A 26,111-nucleotide genomic window follows, 5' to 3' on the forward strand; every position below is an offset into this window, starting at 1 on the left:
TAAATACAGGCCACTGAATTTCCTATATTAGTTCATTAATGTCAACTAATGTAGTAAATAATGTTAATTATAGGCACACACATTTTGTTAATTGACCACCAAGTCAACATATTAATTTGAATATTATTATTCAAATAATTATTGTTCATTAATTATTATATTTTTTATTTATTAATTATTAAAAATAATTATTAAAAATTATATTATTACATTATTATTATTTGCCACCATTTTGAACTCATTCTCAGTCATGGATGTACTGAATTATTTAATGAGAAATATATTTTTTTTCTTCTTCTTTTCTTTTTTAACATTTCAAGTTTCAATCATTAATTTTTTTTTTTTTTTTTACAGTATTTATTGTTTATTACTGGTGAGTTTGTTTGTTTTTGTAACATTTCATGGTTAAAAAAATTCACAATTTCTTTTTTTTTTTTCAGTTGGCTTTCCATCAGTAAATGAACTAATTCCAAAAAAGAAATGCAGTTAAACAAAAATAAATTATAAACATAAAAAAAGAAAAAAAGATGGGATAGAGCACATAGATGTTAAAAGACAAAAGGAAAAGGAAAAAACAGAAAAAAGTCCAATCAATCTTTACAGACTAAGTATAAAATTATTATACATAGTCTGATTTATGAATCATTAATCATTGTCTGATTTGTAAAGAAATCAGAAGCCTAATCGCTCACTATGTATGAACGTAAAATATGCATAATATTATTATTATTCTATGAGGAAATTGCAAAAGTATGATATTACAACAAAATATGTATAAAATTATCAAATTATGCAAGATGACTCATTTGCAAATGATGGACAAGCCCTATAGCTTTAATATTTCAAATCCAATGGACTATGGTGATTCTTTTCCAGTGTTTTTACTGTGTGTCATTTTCAGGCCATGTCTCATCTCTGTGCTGCTTCGTCTCCTTCTCTCCCTCTTTCCCCTTCACTCGTCCTCCCCGAAAGGCTGCAGTAATGTGATTTCTGTAATGTAATTTGTCTGTGGTGTGTGTGATGTGTGATGCGTGTGTGTGTGTGTGTGGACAGTTGGGAGGGATCTCGCTCCAGCCTGGATGATTTATGATCTGTGCTCCGCCGTTTTTCTAAAACACGTTTCTCTTCATTTATTTTTAATCTGCAGAGTGATTAGTTCTCCCTGTCACCTGCTACAGCACGTCTGAGCTCTGCGTTAATGAGACAGAGACATGAATTCAGAGAGAGAGAGAGAGAGAGAAAGAGAGAGAGAGCATAGGTTTATAGCATAGAGGCATATATGAGCTGGTGAAATCTTGAAAATGAAGGTGCACTGAGCTCTTTTCACTGGTGAAATGGGTGTGTGTGTGTGTGTGTGTGTCTTTAGTTGAGAAACAGGCTGAGCTGAGGATGTCCTCTGGTCTGAGACGAGAAAGCCCGCAGAGACGTGCTGAATCAATGAATGAATCAGTGATGAATCAAACAGCTGTTGATAAACTGTGTCCCTTTATGTGTCTTTAAATGAACAATCAGCAAAAGTGGAGGTCACCCCTGCGTCCAATTTAAAATCGTCCTCATTATTTCCATGGCAACACCTTCTTCTGAGCAGTAATTGCTTCATTTTTGCTCTCTGTTCATCCTCTGTTCTTTTATTCTCATGTCTGTCCATCTCATTGTCCTTCTGTCTAACCTGTCCTGTTTGTCTACCTGTGCTTGGATTATGGATCAGCTTTTAAGCAATGGCTACAATATACTGCCTTCATATACTTTTAATAAAGCTATAACCATTTATTTTTCCCCCTCTGCTATAGCCTGATTTAAGGTCATAAGGCCATGATATACTAATGCAACAGAATTATTATCATTACAATTATTATAATTTTTACTTAGGGTCTATTATACAGCACAGTAGACTGTAAAACAAACATGAGCCCATTTTGAATGGTTGAATTTTCCATTATTCAAAATTCCATGTCTTTTTGTTTGTCCTCTTCAATACGCAATACACAGATCTAATATTTATTTACTTTATGTCATATAACATATCTTTTTGTATTTGGTTTTTCTCCCCCTTACGCTGACTGATTCATATGATAACTGACTGCTATGTCTTAAGAATTTCACCTTTATCCCCCCGTGTTAGTGTTACAACTGGGATGTAATAAGAAATCTAAATCTAATCATATCACAATCACTGCAGCTTATGTGATAATAGGTTTAGGTTTTAGTGAAGCTCTCTCTCTCTCTCTCTCTCTTCGTAATTACTGTGCACTCACCTCACGAGGGAGCAAGCTTTAAATAAAGACCTGATCAGATCCTCTAAGGTCAGTAGAACACACACACACACACACACACACACACACACACACACACACACACACACACAGAGAAAACGAGAGGCCGAAAGAGAGGGCGTTTCTCCCCGTATTGATCCGCTGCCTGTAAGTCTTGTTCTGCTGTCTAAACATTATTGATTACTCCTCCCTCAGGTATAGGCTCTCTGTTCAATTTTCATTTTCCACCTATTTGTTCCTCTTTAAGGGAACTTGATTCCCCTTGTAAGTCAATACACATGAAAGAAAAAAGACTGTTTGACAGGAAAGTGAAACCTCTCAACATTTCTCTCTCTCTGCCTTTAATCTTATTTGGGCCACAAAGGTAAAACCTGCCCAGATGTTTTCTAATATTATTATCCTGATAATGATTATGATCGAATTAGTAATTAAATTAGTAATGTTATATATATATATATATATATATATATATATATATATATATATATATATATATATATATATTACTATTAATTGTCTGAATTTGCATTCTACAATTGCTATGTAAATAAATTTAGAAAGATACACCGTATACTCACTAAGTTTTCATTCATTTGACCATCAATCAAAATTCAATGCGATTATGTGAGTAATAAATCAACTGCTTGAATATACGAATGTGTATTTTATCATATTATGTCCTAAAATTGCAGAATTCAAGCAAACACACGACACGGATAAAATAGAAACACACAAACTGCACGTGTGAGCGTGTACTGCGTCTAAACAACGTGTAAAATTCACACACGGAGTTTGTGCGACTCTTCTGTTATGATACAGATACAACAGAGTTCTCCAGCATCACTGCCCACTTTATCACACATTCTGCCTACACACTACCTTGTACGTCTACAGTTGGAGACCAAATCTGAAATTTCTCCCCCATACACAGTGTGTTAAATCTGAGCAGACAGACACAAGAACCAAATCTTTACTACAAGTTTGCTTGATGGTCAGCTCCAAAATTTCTGGAATTAACACTACTGATCAGTCCTGCTGTACTCTGTGTGAATTCGAGCTTAGTTGAGGATGGGCCTTGTGTGCACAGCCTACACTATATAGGACTGCCTCTCCAAAGATCTCATTAAAAGAACAAATGTATTTAACAAATTTCTTCAGAATGTATTTGAATTTGATTTTATTTTAATGAAGACATTCAGATGATAGCATATGATTATTAACGAGCCTGTATAAACAATGTGTACAGGTTGTTATTATTGTGCATATTTAAAGCAATGCGACCATTTTGAACACATTGTTTACAATTTCTTATTTATTATCCACAGACACTACTGCTTACATGATAAGATTAGTCTATAATGTTCATAACAGGTTCTAATATTAAGTATAAAACGATATACATACATATATATATATATATATATATATATATATATATATATATATATATATATATATAATCTATACATATCTCTCTCTCTCTCTCTATATATATATATATATATCTCTGTGTGTGTGTATATCTATCTATCTATCTATCTATCTATCTATCTCTATATCGCTCGATCTATATCCATATATATAAATGTCTATCTATCTGCGTATATATGTATAGATAGATATCTCTCTATCTATCTATATATATCTCTCCATCTATATATGTATCCGTATATCTATCTATCTATCTATATAATCAATATATATATATATACACACACACATATATATATATATATATATATATATATATATATACACATACATACACACCTATCTCCCTATATATGTATAGATATCTATCTATATATATCTCTATATCTCTCCATCTATATATGTATCCGTATATCTATCTATCTATCTATCTATCTATCTATCTATCTATATATACCTATCTATCTCCTTATATATGTATAGATAGATATCTCTCGAACTATATGTCTATATCCGTATATATATCTGCTTATATATTATCTAGTAACAATTGTTTAAATTTTATATACACGGGTAATAATGAGTAGTTCCATTTTTTTTTTCTCTCCTTCCAAACAGTAAAAGGAATGAGACTTAGCAAAGTGGCTGCACTTTGAATGAAACAATTGTGAATTGTATTATTGTTTAATTAACCCATTTTTATAATACTCACTCATTTACACCGGAGCACAAGACAGGTTCAGACAAGATTTTATTTTATTTTATTTGTAGCACAAAATCTCTCGATATTATAAATGGAAAAATCCAAAAGTCAGTCTGATCTTCACCGGCAAAACTCATAACCTAAATCGTTAATAAGCCACTTGTCACAGTGTGACAGCAGGCAATTAATGAGAGGACAGTAAAGCTCATATTTTATTAAACCACATGTGATGTGCTCGCTACTCCTACACATTACAGTACTCTGCTAATTAATCGAATATTTTAAACTACCTAGAGAGAGTGAAATAGCAGTGGAGTGCACGCAAACTTGGATCGTACCCGACCTTGCCACTTTATGTATTGTACACCAGTAAAAATACAACTGCTGTGGAAATGACACGGTTATTCCTATAACATTTTCTAGCACTAGCACTGTTCGCAAGTTGTTTGCAATTCTTGTGAGACATAAGCCGTTATGTGACTGACACACACACATAAAAATTATAACGAAAATAATTATAATGGAAATAAAATGTTGAGTTAGTAGTTCTAGTTAATCTGTAGTGAGGGATGCATATTTACTGAATATACCATGCTATATAAGTAAACGCTTACTTAATCGCAGCTCTTAGAGTCATGTGCATGCTAATGATGGTGAAAAGAAACCATGCTGTTTTGAGGAACAAGTCCAACACAACTGATTACTTCTGACTGAAATCAAAGAAACTAATCAAGAAAACGGTTATTAAAACCACAGGCTTTAAATTATGAAAGAAGAAAAAAAAAAATTCAGAACGCTCAGAGAAGATTCAGAAAATCAGTAGTGTTTTAATATGTGTTAGTAATCTTCACCTACCAGCTGCTGACTCTAAACAAAAACAAGGAAGGATCAGATCATAAACTGGTCACCAAAACCAAACGAATACCGAGTCAGCATGCAGATTCTGTCACACACCTCTGTATACAGACTGAACCGTTATCACATTACTAGCTTTAAGCTGGAATGCAGCGAGAACACACTGAATGATTCGTTATCAAGATCAAACAATTGGGTATTTTGGTTGGTATTATAGTTTTATATCTAAACTAAAAGCAATGGGCTTTAATCAGACGAATCAGTAAATAAAAGAAGTACGCAGTCCACAGTCGACCGTATTGTCTTTCGTTTTTCGCCGACAGGAGAACATGAACGTGTCAAATCCGTGCACGTCGGGTTGGTTCTGGGTCATTACTAGTCCTCTATAGATTTGATGTATCTGTTATACGCTGCTTCATCCATTAGAGCATCCAGTTCTTCTGGTACTGATACTGTCATTTTTATCAGCCAGCCTGGAAATAAACACACGACGCTGATTAATGAGGCACAGGAACACGTTGTAGTGCTGCGAACGAAAGACGAAATAGAAAGCCTTTGCCACATGTACAAGTTCTTTGCATATCCAAGCTTGTTAGATAGAATATCCCCGGAGCAGAGAGGGTCAAAGGACACTGGCAACTTAACAGTGCTGGGGCTTGAACTCACAGCCCTCTGATCAGTAGCCTAAAGACTTGCAACTGGTGAAAGAATACCTTCCACAGCAACCATGTGGTCTTACGCCTTATTTTTTATCATGCCCTATGTGTAGGAGTGTGCTGCTCCTCCACTTATTAAGAAATACCTGAAATAAAGAATCTCACCGTCTTTGTAGCAAGACTTATTGACCAGTCCAGGATTGTCAGCAAGAGCGTGGTTAACCTCGGTCACCTCCCCTGTTAAAGGAGAATACAACTCGCTCGCTGCCTTCACGCTCTCCAGAGCGCCAAACTCATCTACGCACAAACACATGCGCAATCGCTTGCGTCAAGACAAATGACTTTCAGTACGATTTAAAACCAGTGCCTTTCACTCATACCATGAAGCGAATGCAGACGAATGCTTGTGTGCTAAATAAAAGATTATACATATCAATTCATCTAAAAAAAAAAAATACTGTACAGGCAGACTCATTACTGATTAGGAGAGATCACCTGACTGGGAGAGGTTTGTGCCAACATCTGGGAGACCACAGTAGACCACATCACCCAGAGCTTCCTGGAGGGGTGAAGCAGAAGTCAGAACAGCACTAAAAGAGGAATTCATTTGGGATCTGTGGATGCAATATCTCGGAAAAGCTTTATCGAGCTTTACGTATTTACCTACACTATATACCAGTCATATGGGCATGTGAATCCACACAAACACCTCATTAAATGTTAGTTCCGACCACTACAGGACACCATAAGATAAAGGCAGGCACTTGGAAATCGAGCATCACAAGTTTTTTTGGGATGTGCATCATAAAGAAATCAATCAATAAAATAACTAATAAATAAATAAATGGATGTATTGATGATGTCAGTGCAAATGTAAATGTTAGAAGAGCAAAGAATCAAAGACAGACCAAGGTGGCATCAAGTGAAAGGGGTAAAAAAAAAAAAAAAAAAGAAACGAAAAAAAAAAAACTCAGAAAGAAGATGACGAGCTTGTTTAGATGGCAAACAAGACACTCTTCACATACTAACTAAAATAAACATAGCATTGCTTTTTCAGAAAAGAACCAAAACACTGTTTTACGAGATAAGAAGGACTCATTTGTAAGGACTATTTTGAAGAAAATATATTGAAATGAATTGAAACGTCCCATTAAAACAGGTTTCTTCACTCTAATCTAACTAAATAAAACTGACTGAGGTTTCGATACTATATCTAAATCAGACAGGTGATGTCACTGTATCTAAATGCTGACTATTTCACTCACCTGAGCAAAGTTACTGATGCCCACAGTGCCTATGCCATCTTCCACTCGCACCCACTCGTGTTTGTCTGTGTACTTCAGGGCTGTGGATTGAGACACAAAAATTAGCCTACATAGCACTGTATTATTTTTCAAATGTAAAGTGTTGGGAGACAAGGTTGCCAGAGCTCAGCCCATATTCTCGTAATATGCAGGATACACAGGATTGTCTTTAGGAATTTAGATGAAACATATACTATATACTATGTCCGAAGGTATGTGGACACCAGACCATTACACCCATATGTGGGCCAAAGTTTGAAGCACACAATTATCTAGAATGCCTTTGTATGCTGAAGCATTAAGATTAAGAAGAGGCCCAAACCTGTACCAGCAAGACAATTCCGCTGTGCACAAAGCGAGCTCCAGGAAAGCATGGTTTACCAAGTTTGGTGTGGAGGAACTCTAGTGTACTGGACAGAGCCCTGACCTCAACCCTCATCATCTTTGGGATGAACTGGAACACCGAGTGCACCCCAAGCCTCCTCACACAATACCTGATGAATGAACACACATCCCCACAGCAACACTCCAAAATCGAGTCTAAGGCCTTCCCAGTTATTATAACAGCAAAGAGGGCCAAGTGTATAGTGCAGTTAGACCTTAACTACAAACGTTACATCCACTGTGCTCATATTTTATCACGAACCAATCTATGCGATTAGAGTTTTTAAGGTGTCACAGTTTCAGTGTATGATCAGACCTTCAGGTTTTACTTTTTTAAAATACACATTAAAATGCGTTTTCAGCTTATGCCCGTTAGTGTTGCACCTTACATTGCTACCTCTGCCGCCGACCCTAGCACATTCCTAACTTTTATCATACACAGTGGCTATTAAATGCACAGAAGTGCACGACAGTGCTGACTAGAACTAAACCAAAACAACTATTTTTGGCTAAGCAGCGATGGACTAGTTAGGATGATATATTTATGGCTCCGAGTGCCACCTTTCCTCATAGCCAGTCTCTCTTGCAGATGAACAACAATTAGGGGATTTATTATTTTTTACCTTCAGTATTCATAAATAAGCCAGAAAACAAACTAAATTTATATTTGTATATCTATATACACACAATACACACACATGTGTGTGTGTGTGTGTATGTATACATACATCTGTGTGTGTGTGAAATATGTGTATATTATTGTGTGTATATATATTAAAAGCCCCTTTCACAACACCTAAGGTCACTTCCCAAATACAACATGCAAATACAATTCACAAAACACAAACACAATATTAAATTTTATATATATATATATATATATAAAATATTGTTTATGATATTGATATATTATATATATATACACACATCATACAATATTATACATAAGACACTAAAACACATTATAATTAAGTATTATGTAACAATGTCACAGAGAATAGTTGTACACAGGCAGACAGACAGGCAGACAGAGAGAGAGAGAGAGAGAGAGAGAGAGAGAGAGAGAGAGAGAGAAAGACATTTAGTTTGTTTACTGACTCGTAATCTCTTCTTGACCTTTAAAACCTCCTACACCTCATGTTCATGCTGAAACGTTGCCAGTAACACGTTAACCAGCAGTGATAAATGCGATGAAATAAACCGAGTACAGCTCTAACCAAGCAAACTATTTAACTTCACTAGCTGTGTTCGCACAAGGCCAGTGTTTTATCAGCTGTCCTAAAAGTTTCTGTGCACAGCTTCATGTGGACCCTGATCAACCCGGAGAAGATGAGCGATTACCTGAACAAAACCGAGGAGTCAGTGACAGATCTCTTTTTAAACATGTTCTCGCCGACAGTCGCGCAGGAGACAAAACATTTGTATGAAAAACTCGGGGCAGTGCATAGGTTAAGTTTGCAGAAACACGTCCCAGCACAAAGCGCGCCGCCATTTTCCCCAGTGACGTCTAAATCAGTGGACCGCTCGCGGCGCGCTTTGAAAACGTCACTGTCGATGCTCTAGTCTGCAGTTTGAGCTGTAGGTGGTTTGAACACAAAACAATTCTGGAAAGATCTCAGTAGATTTATTATAGACCATATTGAGTCAGATTTTAGTCTTTGTCTAATTGATGCATTGATTGGCTTTAGTGGAAATGACAGTTGCAAGATCAATATTTTGTAATGAATTTAATTATTATTATGGCAAAATATTTTATTCATAAATGTAAATATAATAATTCTTCGCCTGTATCGACATTTTTTAAAAAAAAGTAAATAATATATAGATCCTATTAAAACTTTTTTGGGAGCAATTTTTGTGTAATTCTGTCTGTCCCTTTTCCTTTTGTCCTTTATGTCTTTCTTTTAATTTACTTTCCTTTTTAAGTGTTATATTAAATAGTTGATGGTGAATTTGTATAATGAGAGAGTGATTATGATGGACGCTGTACCTGAGCTCAGGTAGAGACTCCACCCATGAGGGTGGTGATTGAGGGTATTATGATGGACGCCTTCCTGCGCTCAGGTAGAGACTCCACCCATGAGATGGTGATTGAGGGTATTATGATGGACGCTGTACCTGCGCTCAGGTAGAGACTCCACCCATGAGAGGGTGATTGAGGGTATTATGATGGACGCTGTACCTGCGCTTAGGTAGAGACTCCACCCATGAGAGGGTGATTGAGGGTATTATGATGGACGCTGTACCTGCGTTCAGGTAGAGACTCCACCCATGAGAGGGTGATTGAGGGTATTATGATGGACGCCTTCCTGCGCTCAGGTAGAGACTCCACCCATGAGATGGTGATTGAGGGTATTAAGATGGACGCTGTACCTGCGCTCAGGTAGAGACTCCACCCATGAGAGGGTGATTGAGGGTATTATGATGGACGCTGTACCTGCGCTCAGGTAGATACTCCACCCATGAGATGGTGATTGAGGGTATTATGATGGACGCTGTACCTGCGCTCAGGTAGAGACTCCACCCATGAGAGGGTGATTGAGGGTATTATGATGGACGCTGTACCTGCGCTCAGGTAGAGACTCCACCCATGAGAGGGTGATTGAGGGTATTATGATGGACGCTGTACCTGCGCTCAGGTAGAGACTCCACCCATGAGAGGGTGATTGAGGGTATTATGATGGACGCTGTACCTGAGCTCAGGTAGAGACTCCACCCATGAGAGGGTGATTGAGGGTATTATGATGGACGCTGTACCTGCGCTCAGGTAGAGGGGTGATTGAGGGTATTATGATGGACGCTGTACCTGCGCTCAGGTAGAGACTCCACCCATGAGAGGGTGATTGAGGGTATTATGATGGACGCTATACCTGCGCTCAGGTAGAGACTCCACCCATGAGAGGGTGATTGAGGGTATTATGATGGACGCTGTACCTGCGCTCAGGTAGAGACTCCACCCATGAGAGGGTGATTGAGGGTATTATGATGGACGCTGTACCTGCGCTCAGGTAGAGACTCCACCCATGAGAGGGTGATTGAGGGTATTATGATGGACGCTGTACCTGAGCTCAGGTAGAGACTCCACCCATGAGAGGGTGATTGAGGGTATTATGATGGACGCTGTACCTGCGCTCAGGTAGAGGGGTGATTGAGGGTATTATGATGGACGCTGTACCTGTGTTCAGGTAGAGACTCCACCCATGAGAGGGTGATTGAGGGTATTATGATGGACGCTGTACCTGAGCTCAGGTAGAGACTCCACCCATGAGAGGGTGATTGAGGGTATTATGATGGACGCTGTACCTGCGCTCAGGTAGAGACTCCACCCATGAGAGGGTGATTGAGGGTATTATGATGGACGCTGTACCTGAGCTCAGGTAGAGACTCCACCCATGAGAGGGTGATTGAGGGTATTATGATGGACGCTGTACCTGAGCTCAGGTAGAGAGAGCGGCTCCACTCTAGCTGAAGATGGGAATTGGCAGTGAGCCGCTCAGGATAAAAACTCATCCCTGCGCCTGACCCTGATTTAAACTCAGCGGTTTTTTTTAGCCTGCTCCCTCAGAGCTCACTGCGGTTTTAGCGAAAGCCTGACAGAAAAAAAAACCCACCAGAAAAGAAAAGTAGAATGGCTTCATAATTTTAACCTGTTTCCATACGGACGCTGCCCTGAGATGAACGAACAGCGGAAAGTGAAGCTGTTTTCTCTCTGGACGCTTTTCTTCCTCAGACTGGTCGTATTTCCAGGTAGGAGCCTGATGCTACATTTCTGACGCATTAGACAACGGGCTGTTAATCAGTATATTATCATAGACACTGTTTATTAATTTGGAGCTCATTTAGCATATAACGTGGTTTCAATTAATATATTAAGTATTCTTTATGCATTCTTACAATGTCTTTGCTTTAAATACGACCATTCATTTATTACATAGTTAATTAACCATTAATTTATTGGTTAGTTTTATTCAAATTGTATTGACCCTCACTGACTCATGTAAAAGTTCATTCAGGCTAACACTTTCCTGTTTGGTAGGATTCCTTTGCCAGGTATCAAAAACAGAAAATAACTTGAATAGGTAAGTATTTAAATAAATATGTTTATTTATATATATATTTATTTATTTACATTTAAGTACCTTTATTGACTAGTTTGTCCTTGAAAAAGTTGAGATTTTGTTGTGCATCATTAAACTACACTGTTTCAAGAGGATAGATGAACTGAGTAAAGGTCAGGGGAAAGAAAGTTCTAGAAAAAAATAAATAAATAAAACATTCTTTGCGCATCAGTGATTTATTTAAGATGTTCTTAATATTTCATGTTATTTATCCTAATCTGAGCACATTTTGAAAGTTTCCTGGTAAATGAGAATATGTTACCTCTCATGGGACTGTGTGTGTGTGTGTGTGTGTGTGTGTGTGAGAGAGAGAGAGAGAGAGAGAGAGAGAATTCACTTTGACAGTCAGTTAAATTGGCCCCTATTATAAAGTTTATCACAGTTAAATTATCCCTTATTATAAAGTTTGCAGATTATTCCCGTTATGCCCCTGCTAATGTGAGGCTTTGAAATGCAACTTTCTTCAGCATCACCGTGCTCCTTCATTAATGTTTCTGCGTGGCATCTTAAGTAGATCTAATGGTGCGCTCCCACCGTCACTGTGCTTTTAATACTGCTCTCTTTGTGCTGCTCCTAAAAGGAGAGTTAATGCACTGCGCCAGAAACGAGATCTCTTCCGTGAGGAGGTGAGTACACCTAAGAGAAAATGTCTAGGGAAAGAGTGGAGCAACCACACACACACACACACACACACACACACACACACACACGCACACAAAGTCCTAAGTTATTCTGCATGTTGACAAAGCTGTCTTTGTAAACTTAGCACAAATGCAACAGCACTAAGAGCCCAAGTCCCAAACGTCTGTAGCTGTCACACCATTTTAAGGAAATACTGACTCAGTCTTACTAATCTGACTCCACACTCAGGAATCGAACATGACCCCGTGACATCCGTTCAGCCCGAAACAAAAAGAAGGTTTCTGTGTTTATACGTCATTTCCATTCGCAGGCCGTCAGTGCAGTGCTGTCTGATTCAACTCTCCATCGAAGTGTCCTGCGTAATTATACAGCTCGAGATGCATCTGCAGGTAACACATGTACACAAAGTCTCTCACTGAAGATGTTACATGATGTTACACGATGTAGTTCAGTTACATATTGTTGAGTGCAAAAGTACCTTAAAAAAAAAAAAATTTAAGGGATGAACTTAAACAAAATATCTACAAGACATTTAGTGTGTTAGCGCAAGCCTTCCTTTCCGGAATGTTCCTGATGTTCGTCAGCCATATCTCACCACACTGCCTTCTTCAAATCAGGCCTGGAGACCAAAAAGGGCACGGAAAAAGAGCATTGTCACTTATTCCATCCATCCATCTTCTACCGCTTAATCCTTTTCAGGGTCACGGGGGAACCTGGAGCCTATCCCAGGGAGCATCGGGCACAAGGCGGGATACACCCTGGACAGGGTGCCAGTCCATCGCAGCGCACACAAATACATACACACTCACACACCCATTCATACACTACGGACACTTTAGACACGCCAATCAGTCTACCATGCATGTCTTTGGACTGGGGGAGGAAACCAGAGTACCCGGAGGAAACCCCCGCAGCACCAGGAGAACTTGCAAACTCCACACACACAGGGCCACAGTGGGAATCAAACCCCCGACCCTGGAGGTGTGAGGCGGACGTGCTAACCACTAAGCCACTGTGCGCCCTGTCACTTATTTTATTTCATTAAAAAAAAAATTTCTTCTGATTTTACCTTTTTGGATGGCGGTCAAGTTGAAGGATAGACCCAGGGGTGTAGCTAGGGAGTTCTGGTCCCCCTGAAAAAATATTGACAAGGACCCGACCGACCTCCATTCATATTATACACTGTAAAACTGGATAGTTCATTTAACTCAAAACAATTGAGGAAACTAATTACCTCAAAATTTTTTAACTTGATAAATCAATATCTTTAAGCCAAATACACTTAAATATAACAAAAACTTAACTAAAACTTGTTATATTTAAGTGTATTTGTCTTAAAGAAATTGATTTATCAACTTAAAATTTTTGAGGTAATTAGTTTCCTCACATTTTTTGAGTTAAATGAACTTATCCAGTTTTACAGTGTATACGGCATAAGATATGGTCGCGGAGGACCACATCTATATATTACTTTAAAAGATTAATATCATATCACTTTGACGCAGTATATTTACTTGTAACAGAACATGGTAATATTATTGTAAAAACTTTTTTTTTTTCCAAAAGTTAAATGTTTATACAAATATGGTCCAAACAATGGCATTAAGGCATCAATAACTTTTTATGAAACAAATCCTCAAGCAATTATTCAAAACAAACCAATAAAATAATAACAGAAGACAAGAAATTTAACGAATTAGTAAAATAAAACAAATTAAAAAAAAAAAAAAAACGTACCTGTAATATAATAAAATCTTATCAGTCAGCCTGGTGTCTAACAGGTGAAGTAAACACCGTATTTATTCAAAACAACTTTATTTACATAATAATAACGCAAATATACAGGGACATTATGGGGGGATCGGTGTATTTGGAAAACTTCTTTCATGAAGTTGCATGTTTTTGTGGTTTTCATTAAACTCTCAGGCATACAAGCTGAAGCTGTAATATATATATACACTTCTAATACTGTAATATAAATACTACTGGATTTAGAGTTGCCCCCTGGGCAGTATGGACCCCTGTAATTGTCACCACCTTTCACCCCACTAGCGACATCCCTGGATACACCCACACTTCTTAGAATTCTTTCTGTAGAGATGAATTGAAAAACAGAGCAATGTTGTTTTAACATTAGAATCCATGGGAGAGAATAAAGTATTATTCGTACATAATACGATTTATTGTTGTAAGACTTGTGGCTGCACAAGCTGCGCTTGATCATTAGTAGGTTACGTCCTTAAAAACAGGCTTTAGCTGCGGTAGGAATTCAAAAGCGTACCTAAAGCCCCCGTAAGTGTCGCTTCACTGACATGCACTTTTAAATGTCGTCGGAGATGAGTGTCTCTATGCAGTCAACAAGAGCGTAAAATCTCTTCCAGGATGTCTTGAAATCTTTACCAACATGTCAATTCAGAAACTAATCCGGTCTGAATAGGGTTTAAGATTATCATCAGTATGTCATCCTTCTAGTAAACACAACTGAAATCGAAACTTTAAAGAGGTTTAAGAATCGCTCACTTTTGCTAAGGGTGGCTCCACATGGATAGTCTTAGGGTTGCCATGAGATGTCTGTGCACTTGGATAGCCCAGTGATTGCACTTTCTTAAAGCAGTGTACTCTCAGGTTTTATTCATTATTTAGTAGATAACTTGACCTAGATACTAAAGATTTAAAGCTGAAATTAATAACGATTAATCCTGATGCTCTTACTGAAGATCCTTTCAGCACACTTGGCACTGCTTGAATGTGCAGCATATTTTAACTTTTTGTATATAAAGCATTGAGGTGCTAAATGAATAAAGATTATGAAGTTATTCAACCATATCAACCATACAGCAATCATAATAATAAGATACTATAGTAAAACTGTAATAAATATAGTAACCCTAAGGTGGTATAATGGTATCATGTACTATGTATAGTAGTATTGTGGCTGAGCATGTGTGTGTGTTTGTGTGTTGTGATAGAAGAGTATTGCGGGTGTCTTAATGGTGGATGGTGTCAGGAGGGGGGCCAGTGTGACTGTTCACAGTTCCAGGCTGTGGGAGACCGCTGCCAGATCAGTGAGTACCACACACACACACACACACACACACACACACACACACACACACACACACACACACACACACACACACACACACACACACACACAGAGAAACCAACAAGATAAAGCTGGTTATTCTGAAGCTCAAAAGCACAATTTAAACGATTTGCTTATTGAGAAACCTGATATTAACACAGAATTATAATAAATCTATTCATAAATTCTTTAGAGAAAATGACTCTTTTATGGACTATTAAAAATATTCAATATTATCTACAGTTATGTGTTTATACGCCCTGATAGTATCCGTGGTATTAGTGTAACTTTTAAAATGCCTGCACTGTCATTCTAAACGAAACATTGATTACCCATGATGCATCACTTTAAAGTCTTAAGTTGTAAAAAAACATCCAAAATTGACCTAAAGTAAGTTATCCTTCTGTTACTTTTCTCTCATTTTATGAACCCTGATTCTCTCCATCAACCCCACGTCTGTTAATGATCACAGGGTACTACGTAATTCAAAAGAAAACGTCATGATATCTTATACTGTTAACTGATTTTCATGACCACTGCACATTGCACGATGTTATTATACTCTGAAGGCCTACACTGATATTAAAAAGACTTTTGTTTTATTTATAAAATATTGTGTAAATGTTTTAGCATCGCATGTTTTATAAGTCCATATTATCACGACGTTTTCAACGAGTCACACCGTTTTCAACCCTTGTTCGTAGCTTTAGATATTTTAGCCAAATGCGGAACCTTAGACAGATGTCCTTATGCTGCCCTCCAAATAGGACAGACTTTATCTCGGGGACACAAATACCGCAAAAATACAGATTGTCTAGACAATGTCCTTCCTAGTCGAACCTAGGCACTGTGACAAAGTTTTGAAGCATGCAAAAGAAGTGGCAAAAAGGGGAAAACTCAAAACGGGAAACTCAAAGTATAGTCACACGTACAGTTGAGTGGCAATGTTTGCATCCGTCATGGTTTCTGGGAGTATATATATATATATATATATATATATATATATATATATATATATATATATATAAAACATAAAATTGTTTCCTACTATAAGCGATCAATAGCATGAAGCAAGATCAATAGAAAAGGGAAAGAAGTAAAGATGTTTTTGCAGATAACAGCTGCTCGGAGGAAACTTAGAAGTTGCAGGAAGTTGTAGAGATGAAGGTTGGACAAATTATTACTGAATTAGAAAAGCAAATGCAGGCGGTTTTAATCAGTATAATAGATTTTTTTAAAAGGAAATATTTTAATGCACATTGTTTAAAAAATGTCTGTTTTTGCTGGAACACATTTGACACACACACATTAAATGTCTCATCAATTTAAATGAAATAATCTTTATTATTTTTTATTTGTACTACGGATATGCAAGCTCTATAGTTATGCACCATCAGTGTACTATATAGTTATACAGTATGTACTGAAGAGTAATGGTGTAGGGTAGCAGTAGGCCTTTAACTTACTTGCAAATGCCAGTAAATAGTATGGTTTTCAACCTTGTGTTTTATAGTGTGGCTATACCAAGAGCTTTTCCAAATAGGACATATACAGTATGAGAGTATTTAAAGGCTTAAATCGTCTGTCATTAACATGAGGCGTAGGGCACAATCACTGCAATTGATGTATGTTTAACACATTTTACAATTCAAAAGCAAGGAAATATAGAGTATACAGTACTGTAACCGTCTTCTATAGATATCCAAAGGGTAGAAATGGCTAAACAGACAAACATAAAAAAGCAGATATAAGAAAAGGCTTGGAATTGCACTCAAGAACAACTGCAAGACTCAAAGTGAATAATTAAAAGAGTTGAAATATGCTAGGGTAATGAGTAACAGGCATGGCTAATTGATTGCTTGGTTACCTGGCGAGGTGATGTGATGGAATACAGGTGGAGTGCTTTCAAAGCTACACAAGTACAGATCAGCAATTTCAAAACACATTGATTGGTAAGGTTGTGGTTGTAGTTGAGGCTAAACAATGATATATTATGGGCTGAGAAGTATAGATGATAAAATTGTTTAAGATATAAAATACAATGTTATTTGTGACAGTTATAGCGTGAAGCATTGTTGTTAAGAAATAAAGAAGGCTTACGACAGAACCTTCTTCTGTAGGCAGGGCTTTGATTGAAATTTCACGAGGTAAATGAATCAGTAAACAAAAGAACAAGTTCTCTTTGAAGAAATAAATTTGTTAAACAGCAGTGCCTTAACGCTGTATCATCATTCCCTGTGAATGAAATCGAATGCACTCACATTACCGTATAGTGTATCTTAAAGCAAATCAGAATTGTAAAACAGTAAGGTCAGAAGAAATGACTAAATCGAATGTAATACACTGAGCACTTTAATCTGTGGCCAGCAAGTATGCTTCATTTCTTCTGTGAATTTGCCGGCATTGGGTTACAAATGTGCTTGGAGCAAAGTGCTGCTGACAAAGAGCCTCTGTACATATGTTAAATTAACCAGGTATAGACCTTCCATAAAGCACCCAGGTGTGCTCTGGGCAATAACAGGTCATGATAAAGACCATGAAAGTGATGCCGGAAATGTGTTTCTCAGAAGGATTTTTGGTATCACTGATCATAATCCATAAACACAACAAGAAACAGTGCAGATTTAAAACAGATTTATTTTTATTGCTTTGAGATGTTATCATAGGGTTTTTTTTATTTTATTATTTATTTATTTATTTTTTTTACAAATGGAGGTATGTACACCTAGGGGTGCTTGGAGGTACTACAAATACTGTATATATAATCTGCAATGTATGGATAATCACTGCTATAAATATGATGCTATATAGAGCATAACTGCAAATTTTACTCGTTCTTTCCCTTATAGTATTTCTAGTCCAGTAAAGGGGTACTTGTCTTTAAAAATAATAATAAAAAAAACACTAAAAGGGACTACAGTAACCAAAAAGTACACATTAAAAACCTAGACCTAAGTGTGCCTGCTGCTAATAAAAAAAATCCAAAAACGAGTGAATACTCATCAAGATTATATCATAAATATATAAAATGATATCATGAATAGCACATAGAGAATAGAAAAGTCTTTCGTTTTTCAGAAAGTCTATAGGGAATGTGTTGTGATGTACAGATATAGTTTTTTTTATGCGATACTTTGAAGAAGTATCGAGAAATTAGGATACGCAGTAAATGATATTAAACTGATGTTTAGCACGATGTTCGGTATTTATTTTAATGAATCAAACTTGATTAAATAACCTGTGAATTGTATGCTCATTGATTTCAGTTCCCAACCTCGGGCAGGACCGGGATGGGATTTGCCGCTCATGGGGTCAGTACCATTTTGAGACATTTGATGGAATGTACTACTACTTCCCTGGAACATGTTCATATATCTTGGCCAAAGACTGTCACTCAGCAGAGCCCCGGTATACTGTGTGGGTGAGTTATAGATGCCTTTACAGCACCCCTTTAGGTGAAGCTAAAGAGTTGCAGACCACTGAGCCACAGAGCACTTAACCTATAGAGTCTCTTTTTACTTGGTATGACATTTTACCTTCAGTGAGAGCACTGATCTCCATCAGCAGTCTAGTGAAGCCCTTCACATACATTTTATCTAGACTTTGATAAACATTGTTTTGTACAGTGAAAAAATAGCTACAACAAACTAGAAATGATGTCATTCTGAATGCTTTTTCTTTTTTTTTTTTTTTTACTGACTGCTTCTTTATCTGTCCTCAGATTGCCTCCCTATTCTTCTACCTGACTTTCTCTCTCTGTTTCTCTGAATGGCAGGTTCACAACAGTCGTTCCTGTCGTGGCTCAGTGTACTCTTGTCCTCGTTCTCTCAGTCTCTTCTTTCCTAACGAGGAGGAGATCCACATTAGAGGCTACCGGGTGCTGAAGGGGGAACAGAGGTTAGCCTAATTGGACGTATAATTAAATAAAGAAGTAAAGGAATAAAGGAAAGTCAAATGAATATGCACACGAATCACTGTTCTTTTTATCAGGCTTACTGATGTTGTCAAGACTGTTTATACTGTTTATTATTGTATAATTAAGAGCGATTACATGCTCGTCCTGATTTACTGCAGCCATTTTCGTGCTTTTATAATGAAAATGAAATCTCGCTGTCCTTTTATATTTTATAATGTGCTGTTCTTGTTCCGTTGCTATAGACTGACTTTGCCCCAGACGGTTCATAATGTCTTTATCGAGCGACTCGCTGACTACATCCTGGTGAAGAGCACGTTTGGTTTCTCTCTGGCCTGGGATGGAAGCTCCGGCGTCTACCTCAAAATGACAGAGGAGCACAAAGGCCGGCCTTGTGGCCTGTGCGGAAACTACAATGATGACGGATCAGATGATCTGAGCAGCAGCCACGGTGAGACAAACAGACCAGGACACACTTATCGTATCTATCAGCGACCAGTTCAGATCAATTACATCAGCTCTGCATGTAGCTGTGGTAGGCTTAGGGTTTACTAACGCGGTAGCGATTACGAATGTTGTGACGGGAGTAATGCAGATGAAAGGACGAGTTCAGATGTTTCAGCAACCTCATTTTTGTGGTCAGTTTTCATTCGTTTACGAATTTAAGTATATTATCTGTGATGGAACGCATTTTTTCAATATCCTTTAATTGGACAGGAATTATATATATTATTTATTTTATATATATTTTTTGTCTCCTACTACATAAAGGTTTTTAGGTTTAACTTATGAAGGTTTTTTTTTTATTTCAATGGACAGGCTTAAGATTTCCAAGGCTGTTTGTTGTACTTTTTAGGTATAAAATCTGAAGACGTTGCTGAGTTTGGGAACAGCTGGATCGTGGACCTTCCCCATGAGGCGCCCTGTCCTGCTATAGATGATGACTTTCCTGGACCATGTTCATCTGAATCTGAAATAGATGTAAGTATATGATAGCAGTGTGATGTCTTTCTTTCATTAAAAAACAAAAACAAAACACTATTCAGTGTGAAAATGGGTTGATTTACATGTTACTTCCTACTAGCTTTGTTGGCAGATTAGCAAAGCAAGCTAACTGTAGTAGCTATGCACGCTCACCTGAGGTATCGACGATTTCTTCTACTTCCTTTCTTTGTAATGTCTCTATACACATTTAATGAGTATGACAGAATAAGATGAAACCATAGTTATTAAGTTTGTTATTCCTTATTTAAACTTTTTTTAAATTTTAAACTAAAGTAGTGAGAGACGAACTGAAGAAACGTCGGACCACACGAGACATAGGCTTGGTCTGAGGAATCATTCGAGCCAATTGTTTGGATATCGTCACTTGACTATGTCATACCTAATTTGCATAGAATTGAGAAAATTCTGTTCAATTCAAATGATGCGTTTCCTGCCTTTTCATGCCATGCAAAAAGAAAAAAAAAACAACCCAAAAAACCCCACACAACAAGTGTGATAAAACACAAATAACGAGTTGGTAATTATTAGTAATTAGAAATGTACTTACACATCTGCTTCATATACTGTACTTATACATGAATTAGAATTTCTATTTCAGTTTTCTTTTAGCACATATTTAATGAACTGCTCTTTCTTGATGTGTTGAACGTGCTGAACCTATTAGATAATTAATTAACTACATAGTATTTAATGACAGTTAATACAAAGTGGAGGCAGAAATGCTTGTGTGTTGCTATAATTAGATTTGTATGTCTATTTCCTGTATTAGCCGGTGTGTTATTTAGTGTTATTTATTTTGTTTTGTGTCCCTCACACAGGATGCCATTGAAAAGTGCAGCGCTTTGCTTTTCTTTCCTTTTATCTCCTGCCATGAGAACATAGATCCCAATCCATTTGTTGCCAGCTGTGTTTCGGATCTATGTGTGTAAGTAAAGTCAGCGTGTGTGCATGCGTGCGTGCATGTGTTTATATGACACGTGCATAATTAAAGACAGAATAATATAACGGTATAATTCGAATCAGATTTGTTTTTGAACAATTGAATGTCTGGACTAGAAAATATATGGTTGGACACTTTGTCCTGTGTATAAAGGCTCTCTAAAGTCCCTTTAAATTTTGCTGCATTCGAATTTTAGTTCAAATTCAGTATTTAGATGCATTCGAATATTTATGAGCCTTAAAGTGTTATACTGCAATTGATGGAGTGAATATTCGCGGTAGCTACGCTATGCATTTCTGTGGCGTAAGTAAAGGAATTCATCATGAGGAGATAATATCATCATTGTAGCATTTATGTATATTTTAACACTATGCTATACTTTAGACCCGTTGTAGATCCATTGTTTCAAAAATAGTTTGGATTAGGCTAACATCTCTCTTTCTCTCTCTCTCTCTCTCTCTCTCGACTCTTTTTAAAACTTGACACTACAATTACAGGATTATTAAAGTAATGAAATGATATATGTGTGCACGTGAAGAAGAGCAGGTTATATTTATTAGATTGATTACAGTGATGACATAGTTCCATTTATGAGGAGGTTCAGGTCCAGATGCTGAGTGAAATAGCAGGGATGTTCAGATTCCAGATATTAACTATGATATTTCTTTCGTTGTCTATAAGTGCATACTTTGCATGTTTGCTTTACCTGTATACTCCATCAGGACCCCTTAATATCCAATTACGTACCTTAAATTATTTGTAGATGAAATATACATATGGTAGGTGCAAACGTTTGCTAGCTTTCTTTCTGACCATGTATAGCTAATTTGACATTGTAAAGTGTATCTTTTTTTTTTTTCCAGCTCACATGATGAACAAACATTTTGCCGGACACTGGTCGAATACACCAGGGCCTGCTCCCATGTCGGTTATCCAGTCCGAGAATGGAGAGACAGCTTCCCTTCATGTGGTCAGTCTAGCATATCTCATTTATTAAACATTAAACAGGTTAGTGAAAGCCAATCCTTCCAGGGAAATGAATCCGTGGAATAGAAATTTTACTAACGACATCGACCGTCCTGATAATTTAACGCTACCTCACAAGAGGTTTGTAGTCAAAAAGTTCCCACGGACTCGATACTCATTCTTACCTATTAGCAAAGGACGCGCTAATCCGATATCGCGTCTTAATATCGGGGCCGATATTAGCCGAATGCTAAATTGGTATCAATATATAACTTGTGTGTTGTTGACTGACACCACACAGATCTCATGTCACAATCACTCTAGATTTTTTTGCCTAATTAGCAAAAGAGAGCATGCTCAGGTGCTGTATCTGTGACAATATTGACTGGAAATTAGAAAAAATAGGATTGGTACATCGCTGCAATTAGCTCATCCAGTTCCAGTAAATACACTCTGTTTGTATTTTAATTGTGTTTTTTGATTTCCATATACGGCTCCGTTTTCTTTCAACCCGAGTTCGTGGTTTGCTCTTAACCCTTGCTTTTAATCCTTGTGCCTGTCTTAGACGTTTGAGTTTTGCTTTCATTATACTAAATATTGTTACGTGGTGTGTTATAGCGGATAGATGTGAAGACAGCTTTGTCCACAGAGACTGTATCAGTTGTTGCCCCCCCACCTGCACTTTTGAAAAAGAGTGTCTAGGCACCAACCTGCACTGCCTGGATGGATGCTACTGCCCCGATGGTAAGTGTTATGCCATGGTCTGCCTTCTTATAGCATGATATTCTCCTCATCAATACACTTACACAGCACATACTGTATAATTCAAGGCTAAACTTGTCTTAAATGACCGAGTGCTCCAGGATTCATATATTCTTTCTAGAGCAACATAAGCCTCATCTCCTCATCCTAATATTATTCATGTCCTATACTGCGGTGCCAGTGTTAAATCGTATTTGCAAATGTAAGACCTACGTTAATCTACATCTAGAGAACTAGCTCTCAGTGCTCAGTATTGTATGTTGCTGGAAATGGATATTTTATATCCATTCACAAAATTCTCCAGAGTCTCTCATTTTTCTTCTCTCTTTTCATTCCAGGGTTGATTCTTCAGAATGGGACTTGTATAGCAGTGTCTCAGTGTCCATGTGTATATCATGGCACAGCTTATCCTTTGGGTCATGTTCTGGAGCAGGGTTGTACTGTCTGGTAATGAACCCATGTCATTTAAGCTTGTAGCTGTGCTACACCTACTGTGCAGTATGTTTCTGAGTGTGGGACCTCTGGTGTTCAAACAGTCCAATTGCATTAGATGCATAATTCATAGAATGCAGATTTCCACATTTTCCACAATGCACATTTCCACGATGCACAAGATCACATTTTTGCATCGTGATCTAGTGTCAGGATGTATTATACACCCCTCGTTTCAACAATATTGTTTTTGTACGTTTGTCCGAATCGAATTATCTGCGGCAACAGGACGCGTTCGGACCCTGGGCCTCGCGTTCGACGCTCGTAGAGTCTCACATTTCTAGCAATTTATCCATTTTCCAAAAAATCTCCATTTTCAATCTAATTTATCCGAAAATCTCCATAAACCATAATATAATAATACCTTCTATAATATAATATTTCATAGAAATAAATTAATAAGTGGCACTGTGGGTAAGAAATCATGTATTCTTTGGTGTACTTTCATCATTTTGTTTGTGACGCAGTGACATTTTGTCCTGAATTGATAAGTCTTCCTGTTATTATGTCCTCAGTGTCTGCGTGGGAGGAGTATGGAACTGCACTGAAAACAATTGCACTTGTAAGATTGGGTTTGCGTCCTCCTTTTCATGTGGTTTAATCCCCGTGCCTTTTGTATCATCAAAATGTTTGTAAACATTGTGTGGAATCATTATGTAATAGCTTACCTGAGTATGTGTGTTTAAACTCCAGCGGAGTGTACAGTGATGGGTGACACACATGTGACCACGTTTGATGGGCGCATCTACATGCATACGGGAAAATGCCAATATGTACTAGCGAAGAGTCGTGGCAACACCAAGTTTACTGTCATGGTGCAATACACAGCATGTGGAGAGGTAAGGCTGAATGTGTGTGTGTGTGAGCCAATACACAACTGGGATTTTCTCTACTTTAACCCACCACATTTAGCTATCATTATGCCACATGTTTTGAAAGCAGTGTTGTACAATCTGGATCGTGAAAGTCTGTGATTTAAAGTCTTGAATGAAGTTCGTGGTGATGAAAAATATCTAAACATGTCTATAAAGAAGGGGTGTCCGGCTTTTGTAGCTGCAGGTTTTCATTCCAACGAAGCTGAAGCCACACCTCACAGTTGATTAAAGCCCAGTACTGACAAAACTGATTAAACTGCTGGAATCGATGTGGTTCCTGATTGGTTGGAATAAAAACCTGCAGCCATATGACTCTTTGCAGATAAGATCAGACCTTAGATCAGACTTTAGATTGTCGTCTCAGTTCTTTGAGTGAGGAATGCGTAGTTTGTTTCGCATGAAAATAGAGATATCAGGCTGTGTAATTCTTTCGAATCACTGCGTGATGCATTGCTTACTGTATTATTTTATAAATAAATCATTTTTTATCCACCATCCACCTTTGTTGATAAAGGATAGAGTGAAGATTTTTTTAAAAGACAACCATTTGGGAGTTTTTTTTTTTTTTTTTAAATGTGACACCTGTAAACATATTTTATTGGCTCTTGTCTGCCGATTTGAGCAAACAAGATAGAAAACTAATTTACTAGCAGGATCTGTGGACGCGTGTACATTTTATATGATAAGCACTTTATATTAGCGTGTCTTGTCAATTTGTCTGGATGAATAAGCAGTTTGGGTGTTTTGATCTAAAACACATGGCAGTATCAATGCAAATAGATTCATTTCGCAAGCAAAATGTGCTTCACTAAAACCTGAAAATCATTTTCAGAGCTGATATCGTATGCACAAATTTATATGACTGAAGGGCAGGTATTAAAATTGAATAAATCGCTTACTGAAATTTGAAGCCAAAAAAAAAAAAAACCCCAACATTATTATATTAAGGTTTCTAGACCGTTAGACTTACGCCGCTGTATCTCAATATACCCAGATTCAGGCGTTCAGTCTCTTGTAATTATTACTATGTTACAATGTAAAAGTTGGTTTAATATTAGATATTCACTACCTTTTCACAAACCCAGTGACAAGAGCATTTAAGTAGAGCCTTTCATACAGTAAGGTGTTCATTCACATGTACTTTATGAGAAGAACACACTCATACAGTAGCTACACTATGTGGGATTGCAATATATCAGGCGTGTCCTGTTCTTATACGGAGGCGTGTTAGTATGTGTACATACAGTATAATATTTTATTTTGTTGGTTGTGTCAGTCTCAGGACGATTCCTGTAGTCACTCTGTGACTCTCGTGGTGGATGAAGATGTCAGCAGGCAAGTCACCCTCAATAGAGAAGGAGAGGTCATTATCGGGGCCAGCATGGTTGTCAATCTACCTTACTCTGATGGTAAGGTTAGACGTTTAATCTACTGTATATTTTTATTCCATCGAGTTTTCTTTAGGTTGTTTGGAGGTACGTTGATCGAGATATTTCTTTTGAAGTCAGTGCACGTTAACCCTTTCCTTACAGTGAAGGTTAACACTGTCTTCCAACAAAATGAGCATTTTCGCTTATTGGTATTTTGTGTTTATTATCTGTCTATTGTTCGTGTTCATTATTTTATGTTTACTACTAGTTTTTAAGGTTTAAGCCAGGTGCACACTGTGCGATTTTTTTCAATAGTCCTTTGTGACTGTTGCTTGTC

General features: G+C 37.3%; 2 protein-coding genes across 3 annotated transcripts in view; one reads left to right on the forward strand and one right to left on the reverse strand.

Moving 5' to 3' along the window:
- Positions 1-4,438: 4,438 nt before the first annotated feature.
- Positions 4,439-9,105, reverse strand: gcsha (glycine cleavage system protein H (aminomethyl carrier), a). 2 transcript variants are annotated; one of them, XM_017465101.3, is made up of 5 exons: positions 7,545-8,432; positions 7,184-7,263; positions 6,414-6,477; positions 6,084-6,215; positions 4,439-5,735 (listed from the first exon to the last, which is right to left on the reverse strand). In XM_017465101.3, the coding sequence occupies exons 1-5, from the start codon at positions 7,594-7,596 to the stop codon at positions 5,638-5,640; spliced, it is 426 nt and encodes a 141-aa protein (XP_017320590.1). In that variant the 5' UTR covers positions 7,597-8,432; the 3' UTR covers positions 4,439-5,637.
- Positions 9,106-9,621: 516 nt separating this feature from the next.
- The window catches only part of otogl (otogelin-like), a 49,400-nt gene continuing 32,910 nt past the window's right edge, over positions 9,622-26,111 (forward strand). Inside the window, exons 1-16 of the mRNA XM_053678232.1 lie at positions 9,622-9,703; positions 9,863-9,989; positions 12,305-12,372; positions 12,690-12,755; positions 15,339-15,431; positions 18,718-18,872; positions 19,227-19,348; positions 19,610-19,815; positions 20,221-20,345; positions 21,188-21,294; positions 22,173-22,279; positions 22,894-23,019; positions 23,376-23,484; positions 24,045-24,091; positions 24,223-24,388; positions 25,701-25,813. Coding sequence (XP_053534207.1) covers positions 9,622-9,703; positions 9,863-9,989; positions 12,305-12,372; positions 12,690-12,755; positions 15,339-15,431; positions 18,718-18,872; positions 19,227-19,348; positions 19,610-19,815; positions 20,221-20,345; positions 21,188-21,294; positions 22,173-22,279; positions 22,894-23,019; positions 23,376-23,484; positions 24,045-24,091; positions 24,223-24,388; positions 25,701-25,813 — 1,819 coding nt within the window. The remainder of the gene's footprint in view (positions 9,704-9,862; positions 9,990-12,304; positions 12,373-12,689; positions 12,756-15,338; positions 15,432-18,717; positions 18,873-19,226; positions 19,349-19,609; positions 19,816-20,220; positions 20,346-21,187; positions 21,295-22,172; positions 22,280-22,893; positions 23,020-23,375; positions 23,485-24,044; positions 24,092-24,222; positions 24,389-25,700; positions 25,814-26,111) is intronic.

The sequence above is a fragment of the Ictalurus punctatus genome, chromosome 4 (assembly GCF_001660625.3).
Source record: "Ictalurus punctatus breed USDA103 chromosome 4, Coco_2.0, whole genome shotgun sequence".
Lineage (NCBI taxonomy): Eukaryota > Metazoa > Chordata > Actinopteri > Siluriformes > Ictaluridae > Ictalurus > Ictalurus punctatus.

Excerpts from the sequence above, each read along its gene's own strand:
- gcsha (XM_017465101.3), bottom strand. The coding sequence starts at position 7,596 with ATGCTTTCCTGGAGCTCGCTTTGTGCACAGCGGAATTGTCTTGCTGGT. Across the intron at positions 7,264-7,544 it reads GAATTGTCTTGCTGGTACAG|CCCTGAAGTACACAGACAAA; the intron begins GTTTGGGCCTCT and ends CTCAATCCACAG. Across the intron at positions 6,216-6,413 it reads CACAAACCTCTCCCAGTCAG|ATGAGTTTGGCGCTCTGGAG; the intron begins GTGATCTCTCCT and ends GTTTGTGCGTAG.